General features: G+C 35.3%; 1 protein-coding gene across 1 annotated transcript in view; it reads left to right on the top strand.

Moving 5' to 3' along the window:
• LOC149205866 (potassium channel KOR2-like) overlaps nucleotides 1–24,303 on the top strand; it is a 352,983-nt gene that overhangs the window by 76,600 nt on the left and 252,080 nt on the right. The window contains exon 5 of the mRNA XM_089395197.1: nucleotides 5,616–5,955. Coding sequence (XP_089251323.1) covers nucleotides 5,616–5,955 — 340 coding nt within the window. The remainder of the gene's footprint in view (nucleotides 1–5,615; nucleotides 5,956–24,303) is intronic.

The following is a 24,303-nucleotide window of genomic DNA, read 5'->3' as shown; positions in this document are numbered from 1 at the left end:
ACCTTCAATTTTTTGGGACAACATCAATAAGATCGTGATCCTGCATGATGGTCTCCAACTGCGTTCTGTAAGGATCAGGAGAAAAGCAGCCTCCTCTTTTCTCATTGGAATGTAGTATGAGATTGAGGTCTCCCCCGAGAATAATACTGTTGCTTTCTTCTTCATCTATATTTGCTTTGAGGGCAGCCCAACACTGCTCTTTATCTCTATAATGGTTTGGTGCATAAATGTTATAAATGATTATCCTTTGGCTATCTGTAGTGTTCTCTAGAACGGTTTTTATCCAATGCTGGCTGACTGTGTCTGTTATGAGATTCCATATGCTGTGATTCCAGAGGGTTGTGATTCCCCCGGATGCGCCCCTTGACTCGCTAATGCTGCCATTATACTGCTTTTGTTGACCAATGATTCCTTTCATTTCTTGTTGTCCTTGTTTTGTTTCTTGTAACAATAGAATTCCAGGTTTCTCGTGTTTTATAAGATCTTTTAAGGCAACTATTTTGGAGGGGTGCCCTAGTCCCCTACTATTCTAGGATAGAACTTTCATCATTGAGTGTGAGGGGTGCAGAGAGTTGCTCGCCCTCCTTACTCCTTGTGTACTGTTTCTTTATTATATTAACCTAAGATGTATGACTCTATGGGGTTCTAAGTGCCCATGGCAATATCCTTCTGAGCGTTTTCATCTCTCTACTGCTTGGTAGACTTCCTTCCTAGCCCATGTTTTTTTGTGTGTCCATAGTTGCGCCATGCTCTTTTGAAGAACTCCTGGTAAGTCTAGAAGAGGGTGGATCTAGGGAGAGGGAGGAGGAGATAAGCAGGGGGAAGGGATCAATGGCATCAGCTTGGGGCAAGGGAGGGGAATTGTCTTCAGGGGGGAAGAACAGAAAAAGGATTGGATGATGAAGGGGGAGGGGGAGGATTCGCTGGAGAGGGAAGGGAGGAGTTAGAGAGGGATGAGGTGGAGGGAATAGAAGGATTATGATTGGGAGGGGAAACTTCAGGGTATGTCTTGGAGATGGGGGATGTCTTCTTTTTCTTGATTGTTTCCCATTGCTCATCTTGTGAAACATTCTCTACATCAACTAATTTAGAACAACGATTGGAAAAATGGCCATATTCGTGACATACCTTGCATTTGAACGAGATCTGCTCGTAGTCCAATTGTTGAATGTGAGTCCAGTCGTCCACTTTGAGTTTGATGGCCTCAGGAAGGCCTTTGCCTAGATCAACTTCTACACATATGCGAGCACAAGCTTGCATATTATCTTTCGGCTCACTATGATCAATGAATCTTCCAACAACATTCCCGATAGCTCGAACCGATTCGTCTCCCCAACAGTGGAGGGGAAGGTGAGGGAGCCGAACCCAGACCAGAACAGCACTCGGGACATCCAATTCAGGATCGAAATCCGGAGTCCATTTGTTGAGGTATAGGCCTCTGGAATCCATAAAATATGGTCCATTTCTGAAGATTAGATCTTTGTCTTCTCTTGACTCGAAATGGAAGGTGAAATACCCTTTCCTGCAGAAGCGGATGGAGATTTTGCCTTGTATTTTATCAGACCAGTTTTGTTCGACCCATCTTTGCACTGTCTTCGGAGATGGCCAGAGGCTAGTAAATTGTCCGATGAGACCTCGTTCAGCTAATGAAAGGGCGGCCATGCGAGGAAGAGCTAGAGGTAGGTTGACTTCTTGTAGAACATCGAGCTTCTTTACAAACTTGGAGAGTGTTGGGCGAGGTCGCTGAGGGGGTAAGGATTTAACTAGGGCAGAAAAGGCTTTTTGGGCGGCGGCCACCTCCGGTGAAGCTTCTGGAGGGGCCATGGCTGAGAGCCGAAGGCCAAGGCGAGATCAGAAGCGGCTTGACCTAGCAGGCGAGAGCAGGGTGCGTGTGATTCGTTCCAATTCAATAACAAAGAAAACTTTTAACGTGTATAGTAATATTAAATATATATATGTAAAAATGTACTATATATATGTGTGTGTGTGTGTGTGTGTGTGTATATATATATATATATATTTTTATTTTTTTTTCCATGAAAAATATTTTTATATTCTTTTAAGGAAGATACATATTTTAGTCCTAGAGAAACTAATAAGACTAGACAACAAGCGGCTTAAAGCCACTACAACAAAGCTCATCATGTCACTTGTAGGAATTGAACTTAGGTAGGGAGGATAACAATCATTCCTCCCAACGTAAATCCATTTTAACTAGAGATCTATTAAACTTAAAAAGAGGGCAAATAGTTTGAGATGCAAACATTTTTTCAGATAATACACTCTAAACAAAATTTGCACCTCAAAAGATTTTATTTCTCTTAACATTTAATATATCTAGCATTAAAATAAATTTACACTAATTACTTCAAATATATGAATCCAAAATTAATATATCTATATATAAAATTAATATATTTTGAAAAATTAAAATACTTATTATTATAAATTTAAAATAATAATTATCATAAACATTATATAAAAGGGCTATTATCAAGTGGACCAAACCTTTTGTAATTTGTAATATTGATCCTTAAAAAAAATTTGAACAAGTAAAATCAATCGTAAGGAAAGTGTTATCAATTTATCCCATAAATAACGTATTTATTTTTTATTTGTTGGAAGACTAAATGTATGTTTTCGGAGTTGTTGATTTTTTTCAAAAGCAAAATTGGTCTAAAATTTTATAAAAATACTTGGTCTAAAATTTCATAAAAAATTGTTTGGTTTATATATTCAATTTGTGAATTTTTTATAATTCAAATATTTTAAAGTTTTTCATGGTTTTAATTACAAATTTTAAAATTTAATATTTTGCACAATTATTTTAATAAATGTGGTTGATATACATCAATTTGTGTATGAAAGTGAGGTTGATCTACATATATCAAATACATTTACTCATGTGGTTGTGCTAGTTGGCGACCAATGTGTGATGGTGGATTTGTTGACCACAGTTGATAATGGTTAAAGAAGATTGATGAGTTTGATCATGGTTGATGAGGTTGACCAAAGTTGAATATGGTTGACCAACACTGCGTGAATTTGACCATAGTCAACCATTAATGTATAACATATTAATGTTACATTAATTTAACAATGTTATATTAGTGTTACCATTGTTAATTAAGGTTGAGCATGTTTGACCAATGTAACCATGGTTGACCATGGTTTGTAATGTTGAGCATGGGTTGTCTATTGTTATCCAAGGTTTACTATGGTCAACTAAAGATAACCATGGTTGGTCATGGTTCATCATCGTTGATTCGTGTTGACGATGGCTTATGAAGACTAACTAAAGTTGATGGTTGACCATGGTTGACTATTGTCAACTATTATGAACATAGTCAACTATGGTTGATGATGGTTGACCATAGTCATCTACAAGCTATAATAGTTGACTATGGTAATCATGTTTTAAATATCACCATAATTGACTATGATCATGTCAACCATACTAAAACATGATGACCATAACTAACTATACTCACCTTATATAGTCAACCTCATTATTATTATTATTATTTATTCAAAAACCCTAATATTATTATTAAATATTAATCCTTATTCATATATCCTAATATTATTATTAAATATTGAACTTTAATTATTAATAAAATTAATTAATATTAATACTACTCCTATTAAGCTCATAATAATAATAATAATAATATTATTAATAACATATTCAGTCATATAATAATAATAATATAAAGATAGTAAACCTTAATATTATTATTATTATTATTGTTATTAATAGTCAATTTTATTGTTATTATTATTATTATTAAATATTTTTAAATCTTCACTATTATTAATTAAGGTTAATCTTGTTGACTTTGGTTAACCGTAGTAGACTATATTTGAATATGGTCTAGTTAAAGATAACTGTAAATGAATAAGAATAATTATTATTAGCTATGATAAACATAGATTTGACTAATTAAATAATAGTAAATTAATAATAATAATAGTCAACCCCCTCCTCCTCTTTCTTATTATTATTTTAACTTTATAAATATTATTATTATAAAAAATGATTAAATATTAAATCTTATTCACAAACCTTAATACTATTATTAAATAATAATTTTAATCACAAATCCTAATATTATTATTATTATTATTATGACTTGTGAATAGATTTGGTCAACCCAATAATAATATTGATATAAGGTTAACTAAATTTGATCATAGTAAACCTTTAATAATATGTTAAGTGATATTATAAAAATAATAATGATGTCAAGTTTATTATTACTATTAGTTTTAATTTTATTGAATTATTAAACATTATTTTTATCAAACATTTTAAAACCTTGACCATGGTTGACCTTGGTTGATAAGGTTGACCTTAATTGACTTTGATCAATCAGAGTTATTTATAATTCAATATGATAGAATTACATTGACTGAAAATGACTATTAATGAACAAAAGCAAGTATTACTAACTATGGTAAACATAGAGTTGACCAAATTTGATTATGGACAACTATTAATAATAATCATATAATAATATTAATAATGTTGACAAATTTTAATCATGATAAACTAATAATAATAATAATAATAATAATATACTACTACTACTACTCTTCCTCCTTATTATTATGATTCAATTTTATTAATATTATTATTATTGAAAATTTTAAAAATTGACTCATATTAAATTGATTACTAAGCTTGATAATGTTTGACCTTAATTGACTAACATTTACAATGTTGGATTTTGGTAACTTTAAAAATAAAAATAATATTGGTGAAATTTATTATTATTATTAAACATTTTTAAATATTGATTGTGACTAATGACCTTAGTCAACTAAGGTTGACAATATGTGAATTTAGTCAACCTTAATATTATTATTATTATTATTAGTCAACTTTATTAATATTATTATTATTAAACATTTTAAAATCTTGTCAAGCATGATCTTTAAGGTTGACAATGTTTGACTTTGGTCAATCATGACTGAGTATAATTGAATATGGTATTAGAGACAACAATGAGCCAATAAGATTGATTATTGTTAAATATAGTAAACATAGAATTTATAAAACTCCATTATGTTCAATTGTTGATTAAAGTTGACAATAATAATCAACTATAATTAAATATAATATTGAAAATAATAAATAAATAAAATCAATTATTGTTAAATATAATAAATATAAAATTAACCAAATTTAATTATAACCAATTATTTAAACGTTAAATAATAATTTTGTTTAATATTATTAATATTAATAAATAATATCAATAAGTAACACTGTCTTGATGTGAGACATACTCAACAACATCATTGATTGACTCATTTTGAAATATTGCATCAATTATCTACCATTGCCATGACACCCGAACGTGACAGCACTTATTCTTCTTTAACAATTTGAAGGAAGTTCGTACGTGTTTTTCATAATAATTGTTACCTCTCACAAGGAAGCTCGTACCTGGTTTTCATGATATTTCCATCTTTTTGCCACACGTATATCCAGTGAAAGCATAATAATAGTTACCTCTCACAAGGAAACTCGTACCTGGTTTTCATGATATTTGCATCCTTTCTGCCACACGTATATCCAGTGAAAGCCGTATCTTTGATGTGTGAATTAGGCAACGGGGAAAAGAGAAACAGTGAGATATCTGCTATGGCTTCGACTGATTCGTACGCTGAAGATCACACAGTTTTTTAAGAAATTGGAAAAAGACACCCGCATCAATTATCTGTTCACAAGAATATGTAAGCTCATAACAGTGGAGCTCTACTACACTCACACAGCAGCATGCATTTTGTATTACCTTGCAACAACCCTTCCGCCATCGGAGGAACACCATACGTGGATTGGCAGCTTGACATTGGGTGATTTCAGCTATCATAACTTTCGTGAAATTGACCTGTGGAAAAGATACATAACATCTCTCTATGTTGCTATTGTTACTATGGCGACAGTTGGTATGCTTCTTTGCTTCTTTCCGTTGTCGTTTGAAAGGCTTATCGTTTTTTTCAATCGATTGTCGATTACGAAACTGATAATTCCTTTTTGCTGCATATGCAAATATTGTAAGCTTACCATATTGTATGTTTTATTTTAAAATTAAAGGTCAGGGCAAGATACAGATTTTAACGTAGATCCATCTTATTGTGTATGGGATGAGCAAGCGTGTTGATGATAATATGTTAATCCCCGGAATAGGTATTTTGGAAATGTTATTTTTCTCAGTATTGTATTAACCATGGACACAATTGTGCCATAGATGAGTTGGAGCAGCCCCAAATCATAAGCATACCCAGAGCATTAAAAATGGTTACAATGTGTAAGCAGTAGGTAGCTATTTAGCTCGGATAATGTGACCGCGGTCTTGAGCAATAAGGTAATATCGTTCTACACTACTTGTATTTCATTAATTGAAATTAGATTAGTAACTGAAAGTAGGGGTCGGGAATTAGCACTTAAAATGCAGCTTGACAGAACACAGTCCAAGTCCAAATATGCAGACCTTAGTTTAGAACAGTTTCGGTGTAACTTTCGAACAATTGAGCTGAGAGGAGTTCTACAACTCTGTGATTATGTAATGTAATGTTATGTTGATTTTGTAATGTAATATTATGTTGACTTGGTTAAACCAACATAGATTTATTTAATTTCAGATCTAACTAGTGTCTATAGGGATCAAATCTCTTTTCATTCTAAAAGAGGTTTGCATGTCAACAGAATTGATCCCTCTCGGGGTTTGAAAGATCAGGAATTAAAATGGATCTAGGCTGGTTTAATTTCCCCTTTTAAATAGCCTACAGTTCACATGAATACCATGGGTCAATACCATGGATTCTCAATACCATTGGTCATTTTTATTTTTATTTTATTTTATTTTTACAGGGTTACTTTTATTTTGTTATTTTTATTTTTATTTTCATCTAGTTAAAATGTTTACATTTGGTTACATCAATCTTTTAATTTAATTAATTAATTAATTTATATGTAAGTTGACTTAGTCAAAATGTTAAAAATTACATTACAACATTTCTACTATACTTGGTTGGAGAGCACCTCTAGGCCCAATTATTAAAATTAAAATTAAATTAAAATTAAATGTTTAAGATATAGACTAGTTAAGATAAGTATGAACGCATGGTATTACAAGGTCATGGTATTGCATGGTCCATGATATTTGTCCATGGTATTTGTTATGATGAAGCCTATTTTAAAGCTTGACGAAATCTATTATGGAATCCAAGAGTACCCATATTAACTTCAAACTCGATCTCTCTCGATGCTTAATAGATATAAATTTAAGATGGATCTAGACTAGTTGTAACCACAACTTGAAACAAAATAAACCCATCTCAGGAAAAAAAATACCTGTTTGATTTAAGAATAGAAAATAGCTATACCATCTGCAATAGATCCAATTGGTAAATATCCAAGGCCCTTGTTTTTCAACCTAGGTGTTGTTAAGAAAAGGAATTGAAGTTCTTTTTCTTTGTAACTAGAAAAATTGACGACTAGGTCAAGCTCGTACTTGCGTGACAGGGTCAATTGCAACCGTTACCACTATCACCACTAGGTGCCCACGACTACCCCTACATGGACATGGGTAAATTAGGGTTTGAACCTGCAACCTTTACTCAAGGAGTTCCTTAACAGTATTTCCTGTCACCAATTGGTCTACACTTCGGGGGCTCTAGGAGGCATTGGAGTTCTTGGAGACATCTTTCATGGAAAATTTAGAGATTGTAAGGGTTGGAAGAAGCTTGGAAATTTGTAGAAGAACATCCTTGAAAATGTTTAGGAATTGATCCTTGATAACCTATTTCTGAAGCTAAACCTCCCAGAGCCTAGAGGGTGGTGGAGAGATTGGAGATGGAACCAGAGGAAGGGTTTGAGTGTGTTGGAGAGATTGGAGATGGAACCAAAGGAAAGATTTGTGAAGTATAGGTCTTCATGTGGATATAAGTGGTTGTTGAAGAAACCTATTATGGAGGCCAAACTCAACAAATTTTGGGGAAAATAAGTCTAAGGAGGACCTGGTTGCATGATTAAAATCTATATGGAAGTAGCATCTTGAGTCTACAAAAACTTGTTTTGTTTGGTCCTTTCTACATGGAGGTCTACACATAGGGATACACTTTCAGTCTTTGGGAGTTGTACATCCCAAATGCCCATTGTCTTGAAAGAATGAAATGTCAAACCATCTATTATGATTTTGTAAATATGTTGAATTAACTTGGGAGTGGGCATATAAGTTTTGCCTTTCCTTGCTCCCTACCAAAATTACTTACAAGGTCACTTTGTTAGGAGATTCCCTCCCCCGAACTATTGATTTTCACATTGATTGGAATTAGTTTAGAGTTGACATCTTATATCATCTCTAAAAAACTAGAAATGAATGTCTTTCCACCAGCACACAACACAAACTCAACACAAGATTTACCTGGCATGAAAGTTCTCTAATTTGTTTCCACATGCTTTTGTAGATCTAGGTATAGATGCTTAAAGTGGAGATGGAAGCAGCTCACTTGTGAGCACTGATGAACTATTGGACTAGTATGTCATGCACCATGAGCAGGGTGCCCCCTATTACCTCCCAAGTTTTCACTTAAGGTGTAAAAGTCCCCATCACCAATTGATACTATAAGGGAAACTTAGAAGGACCACCCATTGCCACCTCAATAGTTCTTTCCCTCTCTTTAGGCCATCTCTTCTCCAACACAAGGGCTGATTCCCTAAGCAAACTAAGTCTAGCAAGGTATAAGGAGTGGAATGAATGTCTAGGGCTTATGATAAATCTGGTTTCTAGTGAAATTGTAGCAATAAATTCCAGATTTATGAAAACATACAGTAAGTCTAGTAAAAGATGATGAAATAAAAAGGCTTCGTACACTTGGAAAATTTCATTACTAATTGTTTCAGTTGTAATTTCTGGACTTGCAAAACAGAAAATAATATGAAATTTTTATATTTTAAGGTGGTTGAAAGGGATGACAAGTGCCTGGAATCCAGATTTGGAAAAAGGGGTTAATAGGACAGACTTAGAGGGTTGTTTTAACAATTCTTTATGGTCAAACTGAGCTCTAAAATGAATGCTACAGCAGTCCTAAAGTGGCTGTAAATTAGTGTAGAAAATTATAGTGGGAGGGTTATGAAGGAGGTACTCCTTCAAGCCTATTTCAAGGGTGAGCTTTACTATGGAATCAAACTATGCAACAACTCCTAAGATGATAGATGCAATAATATTACTCCCATCCACAAAACAACAAAGCAATTAGAGAGGAAAGTTCAAATTGTTAGAAAATCAGAAAGGTAGAAAGATTTTCTTATGTTGATAATTACTTATGATATCTTGGAGTTCTTATTAGCTTTCTTACGTTCTTCTTTTATCTTTGTTTCATCAAGAAATTATCAAAAGTAAAAACACGAAGATCAAAGACACCAGATGTAGGCACTCTGCCGGGGCTAAAACCCCTCTATAGGAGAAAGACCAGTCAAATTCTTTCACTAGAAAATTCAAGTTGAGATAGACCAAGACCTTAGACCCAAAGACCTTCCTCCTCCACCAAGTCAGCCTTCCAATACGATTCAACAAACTTCAGTAGTCTCTTTTTGTCCAGCAGCTTCAACCCAACACAATCTAGAATTTCGGCCCCCAACAAATCCAAAATTTCGGCCCAACTATATTACTGTAACTTCAGCCCTTCCAGCAACTCAACAACTTCACATATGTGTGTGTGAGAGAGAGAGAAAGAGAGAGAGAATTTCAACTTCTTGTGCTTGATAGAGACCTCCTTCTCCTTCGCTAGCCCTTTCCACCTTCTTCCTTGAATTTCGCACTTTTTACTGCCCCCAACAACTGCAGATCGAACTTGATGAGTGAGTGCTCCAAATGAGGTTGAGTTGTTGCCTTTATATAGGATATTTTTCCCCTCAGTTAGGCCGACTTGTCCAGTTTGAGGCCAACTTGGTGGAGGAGGCCTAATTGACCTATTTTACATTAAAATAAATTTCTTTCTTGACAAATAAAGCCCAAGAAGGGTCTTTTACATTATGACATGGACAAGGATGCTTGCCATAAATGCTAGAAGCCTTCAAAGGAGGCTTTGACCTAAAAAAAATTGACCCAAGCATGAAACCCTTTTTTTAATAAGTCAATTTCTTTAATAATAAAATTTCTTTTTCTTTTTTTTGACAAATACATTACATCAAGATTCAAATACAGTTATGAAAACTGACACTAGTTACATTCTTCAATAATCCCTCTTAGCTAGGGAGGTATTCATAATTACATATATACAAAGGTACATGGAAGATTTCAAAATGATATGCTCTATGAAGAGTCACAACACATGCAGTGCTACAAATTAGATACTTGACCAAGGTACTCTAATCAGGTGGGACTAAGATGGACTCAAGCTTTAGCCACTATAGGTACCTTCAGGCTTTTAAGCTCTACCACCAACTTAGGGATCTAGGTGTGTATCCAAGGTCAGAGCTCCATGATCAATGCCACCCTCTCTACTTCGGGATCTAGACATCAACATATAGGCTGGCCAGATGTCCTCCCAAACATCTTACCATAAGATGCTTCATCTCTCCTAATCAACTAAATCAGATATATCCACCAATCCAAACATGCTTCAAACATTCAATATTTTATGGAGATATCCTGCACAATCAAAACTCCAATCAATACTAAACTTTCAAATGTATATATGCAAGTAAACACAAACCTTCGGGGTCCTCAATCATTCTGATGTTGCTAATTTTGTTTGTTTATTTATCTGTGTAGGTATTGGTGTCCTTTTTATAGTATTTTTTGTTGATTTATTCTTCATTAGAGTTTATATTCTTGATCCTTCGTGTTTTCTTAAGTATTTTATCATCCTATTCATTTTTAACTCCTTTTAGTATTTTTGTTATTTGTTTAATGGCCCTCAAACCATATTTTATTGTTGACCCTGTTTTATTTATTGATTACTTTTCTTTGAGTATATATATATATATATATATAATTTATTTATATATATTTATTTTGCCTTGTGTATATTTTTGTTTTGTTTTATTTATTTTCCATTATTTATTTTTATTTTATTTCCATTAATTATTTTTATTTATTAAATTATCTTGTCTTGATTAGGGTCTTGACTTATTTTTATAATTTTTGACTTCCCTCTTTTGAAGTTTGACTTTGATTTTTTGATTCTTGTTATTTTATTTTTTATTTTTTTCCCGATTATTTCCCATTAATAGAATTTTTTAATAATATTTGATTTTAATAAATTAATTTAAATATTATTTTTCAAAAACTAGCCGTTACTTATTAATATTTGTTTTTAATAAATTAATATCACAATTTAAATATTATTTTTCAAATACTAGCTATTTAATATAGCCGTTATTTAATAATATTTGTTTTTAATGTATTAATAAATTAATATCATAATCTAAATATTATTGTTCAAATATAGCCGTTACTTGAAATTATGGTCTATACATTGCTATGTATTTAAGCCTTTTGCATGGTCTGCCTCTTCATCTCGTTTTGATGATGAACCACACTTGTTGGTTCGAAACGCATCGGCCAAAAGATTCTCTTATGTGATTTCTATCAAAAGACTTTTCTTAATTCTTTTCAATCTTATTGAAAGTTTTTCCTTTTTCCATTTCTTCAACAACGCCAAATATAGTGTCAGTACTTCTCAAATCTTTTGTTTATAACTTCATGAATTACAAGCATTCATCTTGTATTACTTTCATTCATTGAGTTTCATTCTTACTTCAAGGTATTCACTATGATTGTCATAAGATGCCCTCCCTCTCAACTGGAGAGATATATCCTTTATTCTATCCAGGCTCCCTCTCAACTTTGGGAGATCAACAACTTCATATCAGAGAAACTTCATTTTTTCTTCCTTATAGCATCAAGGTCATCTTGATCATCTTCATTCTTATAGCTTCCTTCATCATGCTCATCATTATCATCTTCAACTTATGCATATCTTGAAGATTATGTACCTGCAAATCTTCAATAACAAGTACAACCAAATACAAATATATAGAAGCATGACAACTATAATATGTTTATCATGTCATTACAAGGGAAGCATCAAACTCTAGACATCAAATATCTAAACCTAGTTAGGTTCATAATCAACAAGGGTCACATTTTACATACTATACTTCAATATATTGCTAAGGTTTTGTCATAAACCCTAAACTCCATCTACGAGACACAGAGTCTTAGATCTCAGCAATTCAATAACAATCCAATCATAGTATTATACATCTAAGGTTTCAACAATATGCATTTGCATGTCAGATTCTACTAGGGTTTGTTGCAAACCCTAGATTTTATCATCAAAACTAAATCATATTGAAAACAATATCATCATATCCTAGAATATCAATTTCTACTAGGGTTTTGTTACAAACCCTAGATTTTACAAACTGAATCAGTAAGTCAACATACTCACATATACATATCTAGGATGCAATAACATTTCACATTAATATCAATTAGGTAAACCCAAGACACAAACATCAATATATCAAAGTTAGATATATATCAATTTCCACCAGGTTAGGGTTTCGATCAAACATATGAACATACACCTAGGGCTTTATTCCTAAGATTTTACTATAACTATTACAAAGGTTTTCATAAAACCTAATTCACAAACCCTAAAGATCTAGGATTTCAATATATAACTTAGACATTAACAGCAAACCCTAAAGAACTAGGGTTTCTATCATAACAATACCAAAACCCTAAACATCAAAAGAATAGGATTTCTAGATTTCATCAACAACCCTAAGTAGACTAGGGTTTCATGTTGGAAATTACTTAGAAACAAGAGGCTAGGGTTTTATAGTGAACACTTAGAGGTTAGGGTTTCACAAGAATGATCAAAATGATAGTATAACAAGGGTAGATTCAATCTAATGATTAATCAACCTAACAAGAATCTTTAAGATTCAAAACCCTAAACATAACGATGTCAGTAATGTAAAGCAAATTTCAAAAGAGAATGAACATACCTTTTCTATGAAGAGAACCTTGTAACAAAACTTTTAGTTTAAGACATACCTTGAGTTGTTTTTTAAAAAACCTTGTAGGTCATCAAATCTTGGAGGGCTTCCTTTGCAACATAACCTCTTCTATGCTTCAAGTCTCCTCCATAACCTTTACGTATTCTACAATATTTCCTACCAAGTAAAATATAAAGTAAAGGTTATTACTTATTAGCATACAATACAAGCAAATCTCAATATGGGGAGGAAATCAAACATGAAAGATAAAACAAAGAACAATATACTTATCTTTTGGTTGGTGAAGGCTCCCTCTTAATTCAATCTTTCTGAGGGATACCTACAACTTATCAAAATGATTCAAAAATGTTTTAACAAGACATGTTAGCCCTACGAACTCTAGAAATAAAGGAAAAAAATACAAAACTTAGAATAGAAGACTAAGAAGGATATGTGAGAGAAGACTTAGTAGTATAAGTCTTTGACTTCCGATTTTTCAGTCTTGTTCTTTGTAGGTGCAATTCCATCGGTAATATTTGCTTGTTCCCTATCTCTCTTATTATTCCTTGTATTCTCAAGACATTGATTTTTGTAATGACCCATCTTATGATAGTTGTAGCATTCAACCTTGGATAGGTCAACTTTCTTCTTTGGTTCTTTGTACTTCTTGAAGGTTCCCTTCTTCTTATGATAAGCAAAATAGGCATTAGAGGTGTTTTCTTATTCATCCTCCTTCTTGTTATTTACTAATGATATTCAGGCTTCTTCTTGACTGCGTGCATTCTACATTTGTTCAAATATTGGAGTATCCTTCCAACTGCTAATTCCTGATGCAAAAGCACTCCAATATTTGGTAGTCCTAGAAGAGTAGCAATTACGAGCTCTTTTTCTCGTTAGTTTTTGGTAGCATCGGATGTTGTGCTCTAGCCATGAAAATTGGTGGAGAGGCTAAGGCACATGAGTTATAAAGAACCCAGAAACCGTTTGGTGAAATTCCACCCAGATTGTATTTTATTAAAATAATTAATATTTTTAATGGGGTTCCTAAGTCTAAACTTAGGAAAATTAAAGTATTAATGGGTATTAATCAAAATATGGGTGAGAATGTTCTAGAAAGCGGATCAAGTCAAGTTTTTAATCTTAGCTGTTGATTAGAGACTTAATCTCGGTCGTTGAAGTCTCAACGAGAAAAGTATAAGAAGGAGGCTTGGGGTTCATTCAGGAACACACCGAGAGAACGAATTGATCTAGAGTTCGAAATTTTTGGGGCTTGGAAGCTGAGAAATTCGAACTAAGTGATCATTTTGCAGCAGAGGGGCAGGGATAGTTTGGGAATACTGGGCAGAGAGGCAGAGAGCCACTAGTGGAGGTAGTGCAACACCTAGAGGGACTGACGCTAGGCTAGTTTGGGCCCACGCAGGCTTGACGCGGACCCAGAAGAGCTAGCGCAGAAGGGAAGCTGACTTCACGTAGAAATCCAGCACTGTTGGGGAGCTGCTAGAACAGCCAGGAGAGGTTGACGCAGAAGCTCCAAGACGCAGAAGAGACAGCCCAGGGTTGACACAAGGCCAGCGTAGAGATAATTGGGGGTTTTCCAGTTCTGCTGTCGGATCAACCGGAAACTCTCGGGTGAAGTGAGGTAATCTCACTCAGTTTTCTGCCATTATATTTTTCTTTGTAACTGGATTGTCGGGAGAGCATCCAACATTGTATTCAGAACTACTGCTTAATAATATAAAACTCTCAGAGCTGCTGCACCGGTTTTCCCGCATTGGGTTTTTCCAAGGACTATTTTGTCCAAAAACAACAGTGTCCTATGTATCTTGTTATTTGCTCAGTTTCTTGTTTCACGTAATCAAATTAAATTGGTGTAGGCTGCAGAAGTAATTTACTTCAATATTTTTTAGAAAATAACTTGATAATGTATATTAAAATCAAGTAGGAGAAGTAAATTCCGTTTTGCTGCAGTAGGGGTTCCTTGAGTATAGAAATTTTCACATTTCTGGTACAACTTCATCTATTGCTTGGAGTTCGTCTCTTATTCTGGAACAAAGTAGGATGATACAATATCGTCTCTTTTCATATTTATTGTCCTTAGTTCATTTTTAGGCTTGCTATTCGACCAATGCTCTTGATGGTGAATAATTTGGAGAGAGCCTCATACGTTTCTTGAGCGGAGTCAATGTTGGATATGTATGGAATAAGGTTATCCTTTATTCCATCTACTATTAGATTCATGGCCAATATTTCGGTTTCTCTAAACTTCTCTTTCTCTACTTCATTTGTAGGATTCTTGACTTTTCCTTGAACAAGGTCCAAAACTTTATGCTTAGCGAGGATGAGATCTATCCTCTTTTTCCATGCCCTGTAGTTGGAGGCTCCTTCTAGCTTGTTTTCTCCCTTCATTGAGTTTGTCATATTGCTATCTCCTACTCCTTGTGACTTTTTTTGAAAACCTTTTTCTTATATCTCTCTTTTCAATAGATCTTCAACCTGCCTTTTTCTTCTTTTTCACCTTATCTCTAAAACCATGTTAGAAAATCAGAAAGGCAAAAATGTTTTTTTATGTTGATAATTACTTGTAATATCTTGGAGTTCTTATTAATTTTTTTTATCTTTGTTTCATCAAGAAATTATCAAAAGCAAAAACACGAAGATCAAAGCACCAGATGTAGACACTCTGCCAGGGCTAAAACCCCTCTATAGGGGAAAACCTAGTCAAACTCTTTCACTAGTAAATTCAAGTTGAGATAGACCAAGACCCTAGACCTAAAGACCTTCCTCCTCCACCAAGTTAGCCTTCCAGTACGATTCAACAAACTTTTGTATTCTCTTTTTGTTTAGCAGCTTCAGCCCAACAACAACCCAGAATTTCAACCCCTAGCAGATCCAAAATTTCAGCCCAACTATATTACTGTAACTTCGGCCCTTCCAACAACTCAACAACTTCACACGTGTAAGAGAGAGAGAATTTTGACTTCTTGTGCTCGATAGAGACCTCCTTCTCCTTCACTAGCCCTTTCCACCTTCTTCCTTGAATTTCACACTTTTTACTGCCCACAACAACTACATATTGAACTTGTTGAGTGAGTGCTCCAAATGAGGTCGAGTTGTTGCCTTTATATAGGAGATTTTGCCCCTCAGTTAGGCCGACTTGTCTAGTTTGAGGCCGACTTGGTGGAGGAGGCCTAATTGACCTATTTTACATTAAAATAAATTTCTTTCTTGACAAATGAAGCCCAAGAAGGGTCTTTTACATTATGACATGGACAAGGATACTTGACATAAACCCTAGAAGCCTTCAAAAGAGGTTTTGACCTAAACACAAATGATCCAAGCATGCAACCCATGCTTAAATAAGTCATTTTCTTTAATAATAAAATTTCTTTTTCTTTCTTTTGACAAATACATTACATCAAGACTCAAATACAATTATGAAGACGAACACTAGTTACATTCTTCAACACAAACCTAATTTGCTTCCATTGTGGTAGATACACTCTCCACTATGGCTTCATGAAATAAGTCTTGTCATGTATAAAATCAACACCATCATAACAACAATAAAGCTCCAAAGAAAATCACCTCAAAGGAATAAGAATGCACCCATATATTTCCCAAAGCCTTCAAGAAATATCTAGCAATAGGTCCCTAAACTTATGAGCACTTTCAACAGCCATTACATGTGGAAGGAGTCTCTATTATCTAGAGTTTTAGGTTCAAACCTCCTTAGCCATAAAATAATAATATCCATGTTGAAACCCTAGATCTATCCTAGGAATGCATAGACAACTAATATCTACCAACTAAAGTGGAGACGTCAAACAATACATACAATATTTGTGACCATGCCACATGTACAAATCTCCAATAAGAAGAGCTCCAAGAAGTAGGACTCATCCTCAAGTTGGGTGAAAGACCATGTCAAATGCTCCAAATTCCTTCCTCGATCTCCTTCAAGGGAGTCGTCCCTGTTAGCTATGCTATATTTTTTTTAGCTGTTTATGTTCAAAGGACAGCTCGACAGTGTATTCTGTACTAAAAGGAGGCATGTATCAGTCTGATTCCTCAATTCCCCTTCATATTCATTTATCCTCCGTAACCCCTATCATCCCTGTTTGCTCCAAAATTTGGCATAAACCTATTTTGTTTAACTCCCGCTACCTCTGTTTGTTCCTCCCTAAAACCTATAAACCCTCTTCCATCTAGCCCCTCGGCACTAAGTCTTTACCCATATAACCATACTCTTCAGCAAAATCCCTGTCCCGCGGCTTTCTCTGTCACATCAACCACAAAACATGTGCTTTTCTTCCCAGCCGTCCGATCTTCCTCCTTCACGATCGGACGACAGTCGCTCGTCCCTCTCCCGTTACCTGCGCGCCTGTTAGCTCCCAGGGAAAGTGGTTTCCCACCCATCACATCAGACATGCGGCTCATTTTTATTGCATCGCGCTTCCCCTGAACATAAACCGTCGCAGCACGAAAGTGGTGCGGGGAAACCACTTCCCGTCATCGTACCGTTTCCCCCGCCTATTAACCATAGTTTTCTTCTGCCGCCCGATCACCGTCGGATCTGCCCGACCGCGATCCGACGGCCCACATTCGCCTGTTATCGTCCGTGTGTTTTTCACACCCGATCGCCGTCGGATCTGTCCGCCCGCGATCCGATGGCCCTCATTTCTCCATCCGCCTATCGCCTGATCTCCCCTATCAACAAATCTCAGCCGTCTAATCGTTTCATCCAACGGCTCATATTTATTCTTCCTGCTTCCTCCCGATAGTCATTATGAAGCGCTTCTCGCCGTGGATTCATGCCATCCAATGGTGGATCCTCCTCCATATTGTCCGCGCCCATAGCATGTTCCGTGCACGCAAAGGAGAAATAAAGCCATAATCCAGTTTTCAGTGCATAAATTTCTCAGCTACCACAGTTAAAGAACAGCACGGTCAAGGACGAGAAAGTACCACCTTGAGCAGATAAAGGACTGCAACAATTATGGAAATGCATTCAAATCATATTTTACCTGTTCAAGAGTACATCAAAGTACAGAAAGAGCCATTTTGTTCATTAAAACATTCAGATTGTAGCAGAAGACCCATATCTAACTGTAAATGCGGTTGGTGGCCAATTAAGACACCTCCACGCATAGCCTAACAGAGTAATTTTGTAAACAAATTCTATATATACCCAAAAAAACGATGTAATCAGGTTGATGAATGTAATTTTGGTGTAAACTTCAACTTCTGGAGACTGTAACTATTATGAGACTTGCAGCTTCTGGTCTTCATTTCCAGCTAATACAAGCTTCTTTTGTTGTTGATTGCTCACTTTCCACTTCTTCTTCTTTGTTCCAGGTTGTGCCTGTTTTGCATTATTTCATGTACTATTAATTTTTAGCATTAGAGGGGTTGTCATCCCACCTCTGTGTTAGGATTTAGCATGCATCATTGAATTTGTTTGCAGGTTTCTGTTGTTTTAATGTCGGAGAGCTATCATCCTGTCTGTATATTACAAAACAAATTTACAAACCTTTAAACTGGTTGCAGCTGGCCATCACAGGGTCCTGTGCATCTGCTGGTGTGATCAGTGTTCTCCATCATCACATTGTCTCTAAAACTGTGAGTAATTGGTGGTTACAAGCCTTGTAGTTTGGGGGTGTTCACCCATGTCTGGGGTTAAGCATAGTAGGAGTGGTTCTCTGGCTTGAATATGCAGCATTTGTTTCATTCATCCACCAATTTATCCAACTTTTTGTTGAGTTTGTAATGTTCCTGAGCCTCTTTGATATACAACCTAGGAGAGTTTCTTGGGGTGATAACATTAATTGGCGCCATTGCCTGGGAGAGGAGAATTGAAGCTCACCTTCCCTGGGAGAATGACACAGCTTCAAGCTTTGATGACAGACAAGGTTTGAACACAGTTTCTGGTTGTAATCATCTGTCTAGCGACTCCATTGGAGGAAGTGTTTAGTCAATTTAGTATGTCCTAAATCGCTACATTAATTATCAATCCGGGAGTCGTAGACTGATGAAGTGTGGCGCACTATATGTGCAGGACAACCCCTTTCTTAACTTTTCGTCGTTTTCAATTTTTATTTTGTTTTGGGGGTTTTTATCTTCGTTTGTCTCCTAATATGAATGGAAATCCTACCCCTAAGTTTTAAGAATACTCTAGAAGGCAAGTATGGTTATAGATTTTAAGGCAATTATGTCTTTTATAATGATTTGCAGAACTTAACACTTCAGAGGGTCTTAGAACATACTAGTGGTGAAATTAATACTTGAACAAGAATAAAAATGTGCTGCTATTAAAATCAAGCAAATAATGAACTACTGATCATGAAACCATTATCTTTGCTGCTTTCTAAATACAGAAAAATGAATTAAGCTACTACACTCAAACAAATAAAAAATTGTGATCTAGTAAAAGTAAAATCAATTCACATCATTCATAGTCCGATACCTCGCCAGGTAGTCTAAGCTATGGCTTTCGGAGATAACGTCAATGATATGAGCAAGTTGATGTCTAATTGCAGAAAAGTAAAACTAAAATCAAATCACATCATTCATAGTCCGATACCTCGCCAGGTAGTCTAAGCTATGGCTTTCGGAGATAACGTCAATGATATGAGCAAGTTGATATCTAATTGCAGAAAAGTAAAACTAAAATCAAATCACATCATTCATAGTCCGATACCTCGCCAGGTAGTCTAAGCTATGGCTTTCAGAGATAACGTCAATGATATGAGCAAGTTGATGTCTAATTGCAGAAAAGTAAAACTAAAATCAAATCACATCATTCATAGTCCGATACCTCGCCATGTAGTCTAAGCTATGGCTTTCGGAGATAACGTCAATGATATGAGCAAGTTGATGTCTAATTGCAGAAAAGTAAAACTAAAATCAAATCACATCATTCATAGTCCAATACCTCGCCAGGTAGTCTAAGCTATGGCTTTTGGAGATAACGTCAATGATATGAGCAAGTTGATATCTAAACTAACTAACAAAGCAAGTGAATAAGACTGAAATCAACAAAACAGAACTGGAATTAAAAAAACTAAGAAAAGCAAAGTCAGCAGAGAGGCTAATTCCATGTCACTAATTATTGCGAAAATTGTATGAAAATGCCCAGGCCTACTCTATCCTGAAACATACACACACTGATCAGTGTTAACAATATACAAAGCTTGAAAGATCATGTACAGGAATGAAATGTTAATACCATAACAAATGAAATATACACAGGTGGATAACTATGAAATATGTGCAATGAAAATAAAGAAACAATGCATAAAACTTTACAGCAATAAGGAAAACGAAACCTCAGCGTGTAGGGGCCCTCTGCACGGCCTTGGTCAACAGGCTATTAGTCCAAAATTATGCTCACGCAGTCATATAAAAACAGAGTCTTCTTTATAATTCAAAACAGAGGAAGAATCCTCTCGTTACCACAGTGGGATTAGTGTCACGGCACAGTAGACTTAACAACAAAATTACATCAACAAAAGACTAACTCTATGCGTTTGGAAATGCGTTATTTATAACAAAAGCTTCATAACTGTTTTCCTGTGAAACTACGTCAACAGAGGACACGTAAAAGACAGCGTCCATGAATTTAGCATAATGGTTGCCGAGATTATTCAATCTATCAAAAGTGGCTGTTGGATTTGCATCGTGGGGCAGTCTACAGCTGTCAACATGACCCTAGGGATCTAGGAACGACCACGAATCCTTCACGTGTTTGAAAACGAAGTCTTGTTGCTGTAGGACTCCTCTGTTTGACCACCGCTTGACCACCGTTGACCACGACTTTCCTTAATGAATCCGGCTGAACCAATAGGACCTGATCCATGTCCAGGTCATTCCTGATCTGCCCACGTGTCCTGTTTTGCCTTATGACACCTGCAACCTGGAGTTTAACAAAAACAACTGCGGAAAGTTGAATCAACTGCAGAAAGTCGCTGCATTCCGCAGTTAATGAACAAAATCTAATTTAAACAGCAAACATAAAATCATAGTTAGAAAACCACTTAAATGCTCTTTTAAAATCAATATGTAATGATTTTGATAGCTTATGAGGTCCAGGTGAGGGGAAAAAGTCTGGGAAAATGTGTAGGAGATATGTAGTTTCAGGACTCAACAGGAAGACCATCCTTTGGCGACTCCACATTGAAGTTCTGGCTTAGTTTGTGAGACACACTCGGAGAAATCCTCAGAAATCTCCAGCTGAATCATTGCTTGACCCTGAGAGGACTATCAAATCGAAGAAAGCATCACAGAAAGGGGCATCAGGATCAGGTAAGCCTAAGAAATCTAATTCATCTCTGAAAGATAAAGTTATTGCTGAAGATTTGCACTTTGAAGATTTAGAGCATAGCACTGCTAATAAGGAAAAACCTTCAGAGATTAGTTCAGCCCCTTGTGCAGTTAGTTCCCCTTTGAATCTCAGTCCAAAGAAAGCTTCCCATTCAGTTCAAAACATCCCTTTATCTCAGCCATCCATCACATTACTCCCTACCATTCAAGCTGCTAGTATTCTTCCCAATAACCCAATCATGGCAGGACAGCAAGCACGTACGAGGATAGAAAGAATTGTAGCTGCCAGATATGGACCATTGGTGTTGACTGTGCCTTTAAATCCTATTCCTGTGGGAGAATATCAGAAATACATGCCTAAATTCACTGGTGCAGAGGGAGTAACAACAGAAGAACACCTAGAAGCCTTTAACAGTTATGTTGATAATTTAGATATAAGTGAAAATGATGTGTGGATGAGAGTTTTTGTCCAGAGCCTTGATGGAGAGGCTAGGAAGTGGTTTAGAGAATTACCCCAGAGATCAATAGCAGATATTGAAGCATTAGATGATGCGTTTTTGAAGCAATGGAGAGATAAAAAGGACTTGCTGTATTATCATACTGAGTTTGGTAATCTGAAGAGGGAAAATGGTGAATATTTGCCTGATTTTAATAAAAGATTCAATCGAATGTATAGTAAGATACCAGTTAAGGTAAAGCCTACTCCTACCTCTGCCAAACTCATTTATGCCAATGCTTTTGACTCTGATTTCTGCCTGTTATTGAGAGAAAGAAGATGTGCTACCTTGGCAGACATGCATGATGCAGCCTTAGAAGTAGAATCTAATATCATGGCTGCAGAGAAACTAAAAGGTCAAGCTGACAGAAGGAGGCAGAGAAATCATGCATCTACTTCTTCTGCATCATCTTCTGACCCCAAATTTGATAAAATGACTAAAATGATAGAGTCATTGGCTGCTAAGGTATTTAAGCTGGAGGTTGAGCAGAATTCAGGAAAAACAAGGCAGCAAAACACATTTGCTCCAAGAAATCAGAATCCATTCAAAAGAGCAAATGAGTAGTTACAAATTATGCAGAGGGGTGAAGAAACAAAAGAGGAATAGAAAATAAAGGCTCCTTTCCAAAATGTAGTTATGGAAGAGGAACAATTTGAAGAAGATGAGGATGAAATTCACTGCATGGAAGATAAAGGTAGCGCTGCACTTTTGACATTGGCGAAGTATGAACAATATTTATTGCAAGAGAAAAACAATCAAGAATGGGACAGAGGAGTTGTTCTACAATCTGGTGAACAACAACAGAGATATAACCTAAAATCAAATGCAAAGAATGTCAAAGAAAACCCTGCACAGAGAGCTGTTGCCCAAACAAAACCACAGAATATCAAGTAGAGAAGACCAACAGCTGATCCAGTCATCCTCAAAGCTCCAGTTCAAGAGGTAAAAAGTTGCAATAAATCATCTTCTTCTTTCAGCTTTGAGTCAGAGGTCCAAAAACTGAAAATATCTGTGCCTCTGGTTAAGTTGGTGAAGAGTGAAGTATTTAGGAAGCCTATCTTTGAAGCTCTTGAGCTAGAAATCAAACAAACCTCCACTGACTCTGTTAATGTGCAAGATGATAAACCTGCCATTGTGCTCAGCCCCATGATTGAACCTGCTGATAATAATTCTCCATCTTTTTATGTCTCATTGACCATTCATGATAAAATCCTCCACAATTGCCTACTAGACACGGGTGCTAGCCACAATTTGATGCCTAAAGCTGTCATGGAAGAGTTAGTGCTTGATATCACTAGACCCTATCACTAAGTTGCACTAAAACAGATACGGGAACGGATACGGATACGGGGTTTGAAACGGATACGACAAATTTTCAAAATATGAGGATACGATACGGCAAGGAAACGACATGCATATATATATATATATATATATATATATATATATCATATCATATTACCATTCATCTTTTAGAATCTAGAATCTATATCTAAAAATGCATAGTCATCGTCATGAATTCAACATAAACAAATCATCATCATCAATTCAGCATAAACATTGTCATCATCATTAGTGATTATTATAACATTCAACATATTATCATCATCATTAATAATGTAATCAGAAATGCAACAACCTTTGTGCTTTCGGGTCCAACTCCTTCAAAGAACGTGTCATGCATGGCAGATGATATCTATCTTCCTTGCATGACAATTAAAAGGCCCATGGGATCATTGGGATATTCCATCAATACCTATCTGAACATTTCAATCTTCTCAATGTCAGCTTGGTCTCGTGACTATATGCAGGCACAAGATTGGCTAGAGAAGATTTGTTATATTGGAGGGATTTATGAAATCAAAAGCAAAATCAATGACAATTAACAAAACCTTAACCAAAATGAAAATTAATCACTCAAATAAATCTCTTTACGAATACATTCATCAAACCCCTTTATTTGCATTTTTGAACATCTATCTTTTTCTTAGTAAGAATTTTTGATAAATATATGGAGTGTCGTTGTTTCTAAATATTTAGAAAAGATTTTATGAGACTCTGTTTATAGTGAGTTTATTTGCAAATCTGATTTCTTCATTTTTATTATTTATTTATGGCTATGCAAATTTTCAAGCTTTTTAACATTTTAAGGGTGGATTCTGATCACAATTTTCGTGGATCCGTTTTACCGGAAACGGATCCAAAAAAATTTAAATCCCTTGGAAACGTATCCAATTCCAAATCTAAAGTTTCTGATTTTTTGAAACGGCACAAAAACGTTTTTACAGCGTTTCGGACAAGAATCGTATCCATTTATGTATCAGAAACGGGGATCCGCGTTTCCGGAAAAGTCTTCAGGAGTTTCCGGTAACTTAGCCCTATCATGATTTATTTTCTTTTGATTCAAGGAGGGTGAAATGTCTTGGATTGATTAAGGATCTGGCCATTACCTTAACTCAG

The sequence above is a fragment of the Pinus tabuliformis genome, chromosome 1_2 (assembly GCF_031772625.1).
Source record: "Pinus tabuliformis cultivar Carrire ecotype Pingquan chromosome 1_2, CPIR1, whole genome shotgun sequence".
Taxonomy (NCBI): domain Eukaryota; kingdom Viridiplantae; phylum Streptophyta; class Pinopsida; order Pinales; family Pinaceae; genus Pinus; species Pinus tabuliformis.
This window is presented reverse-complemented; position numbering and strand designations above follow the sequence as displayed.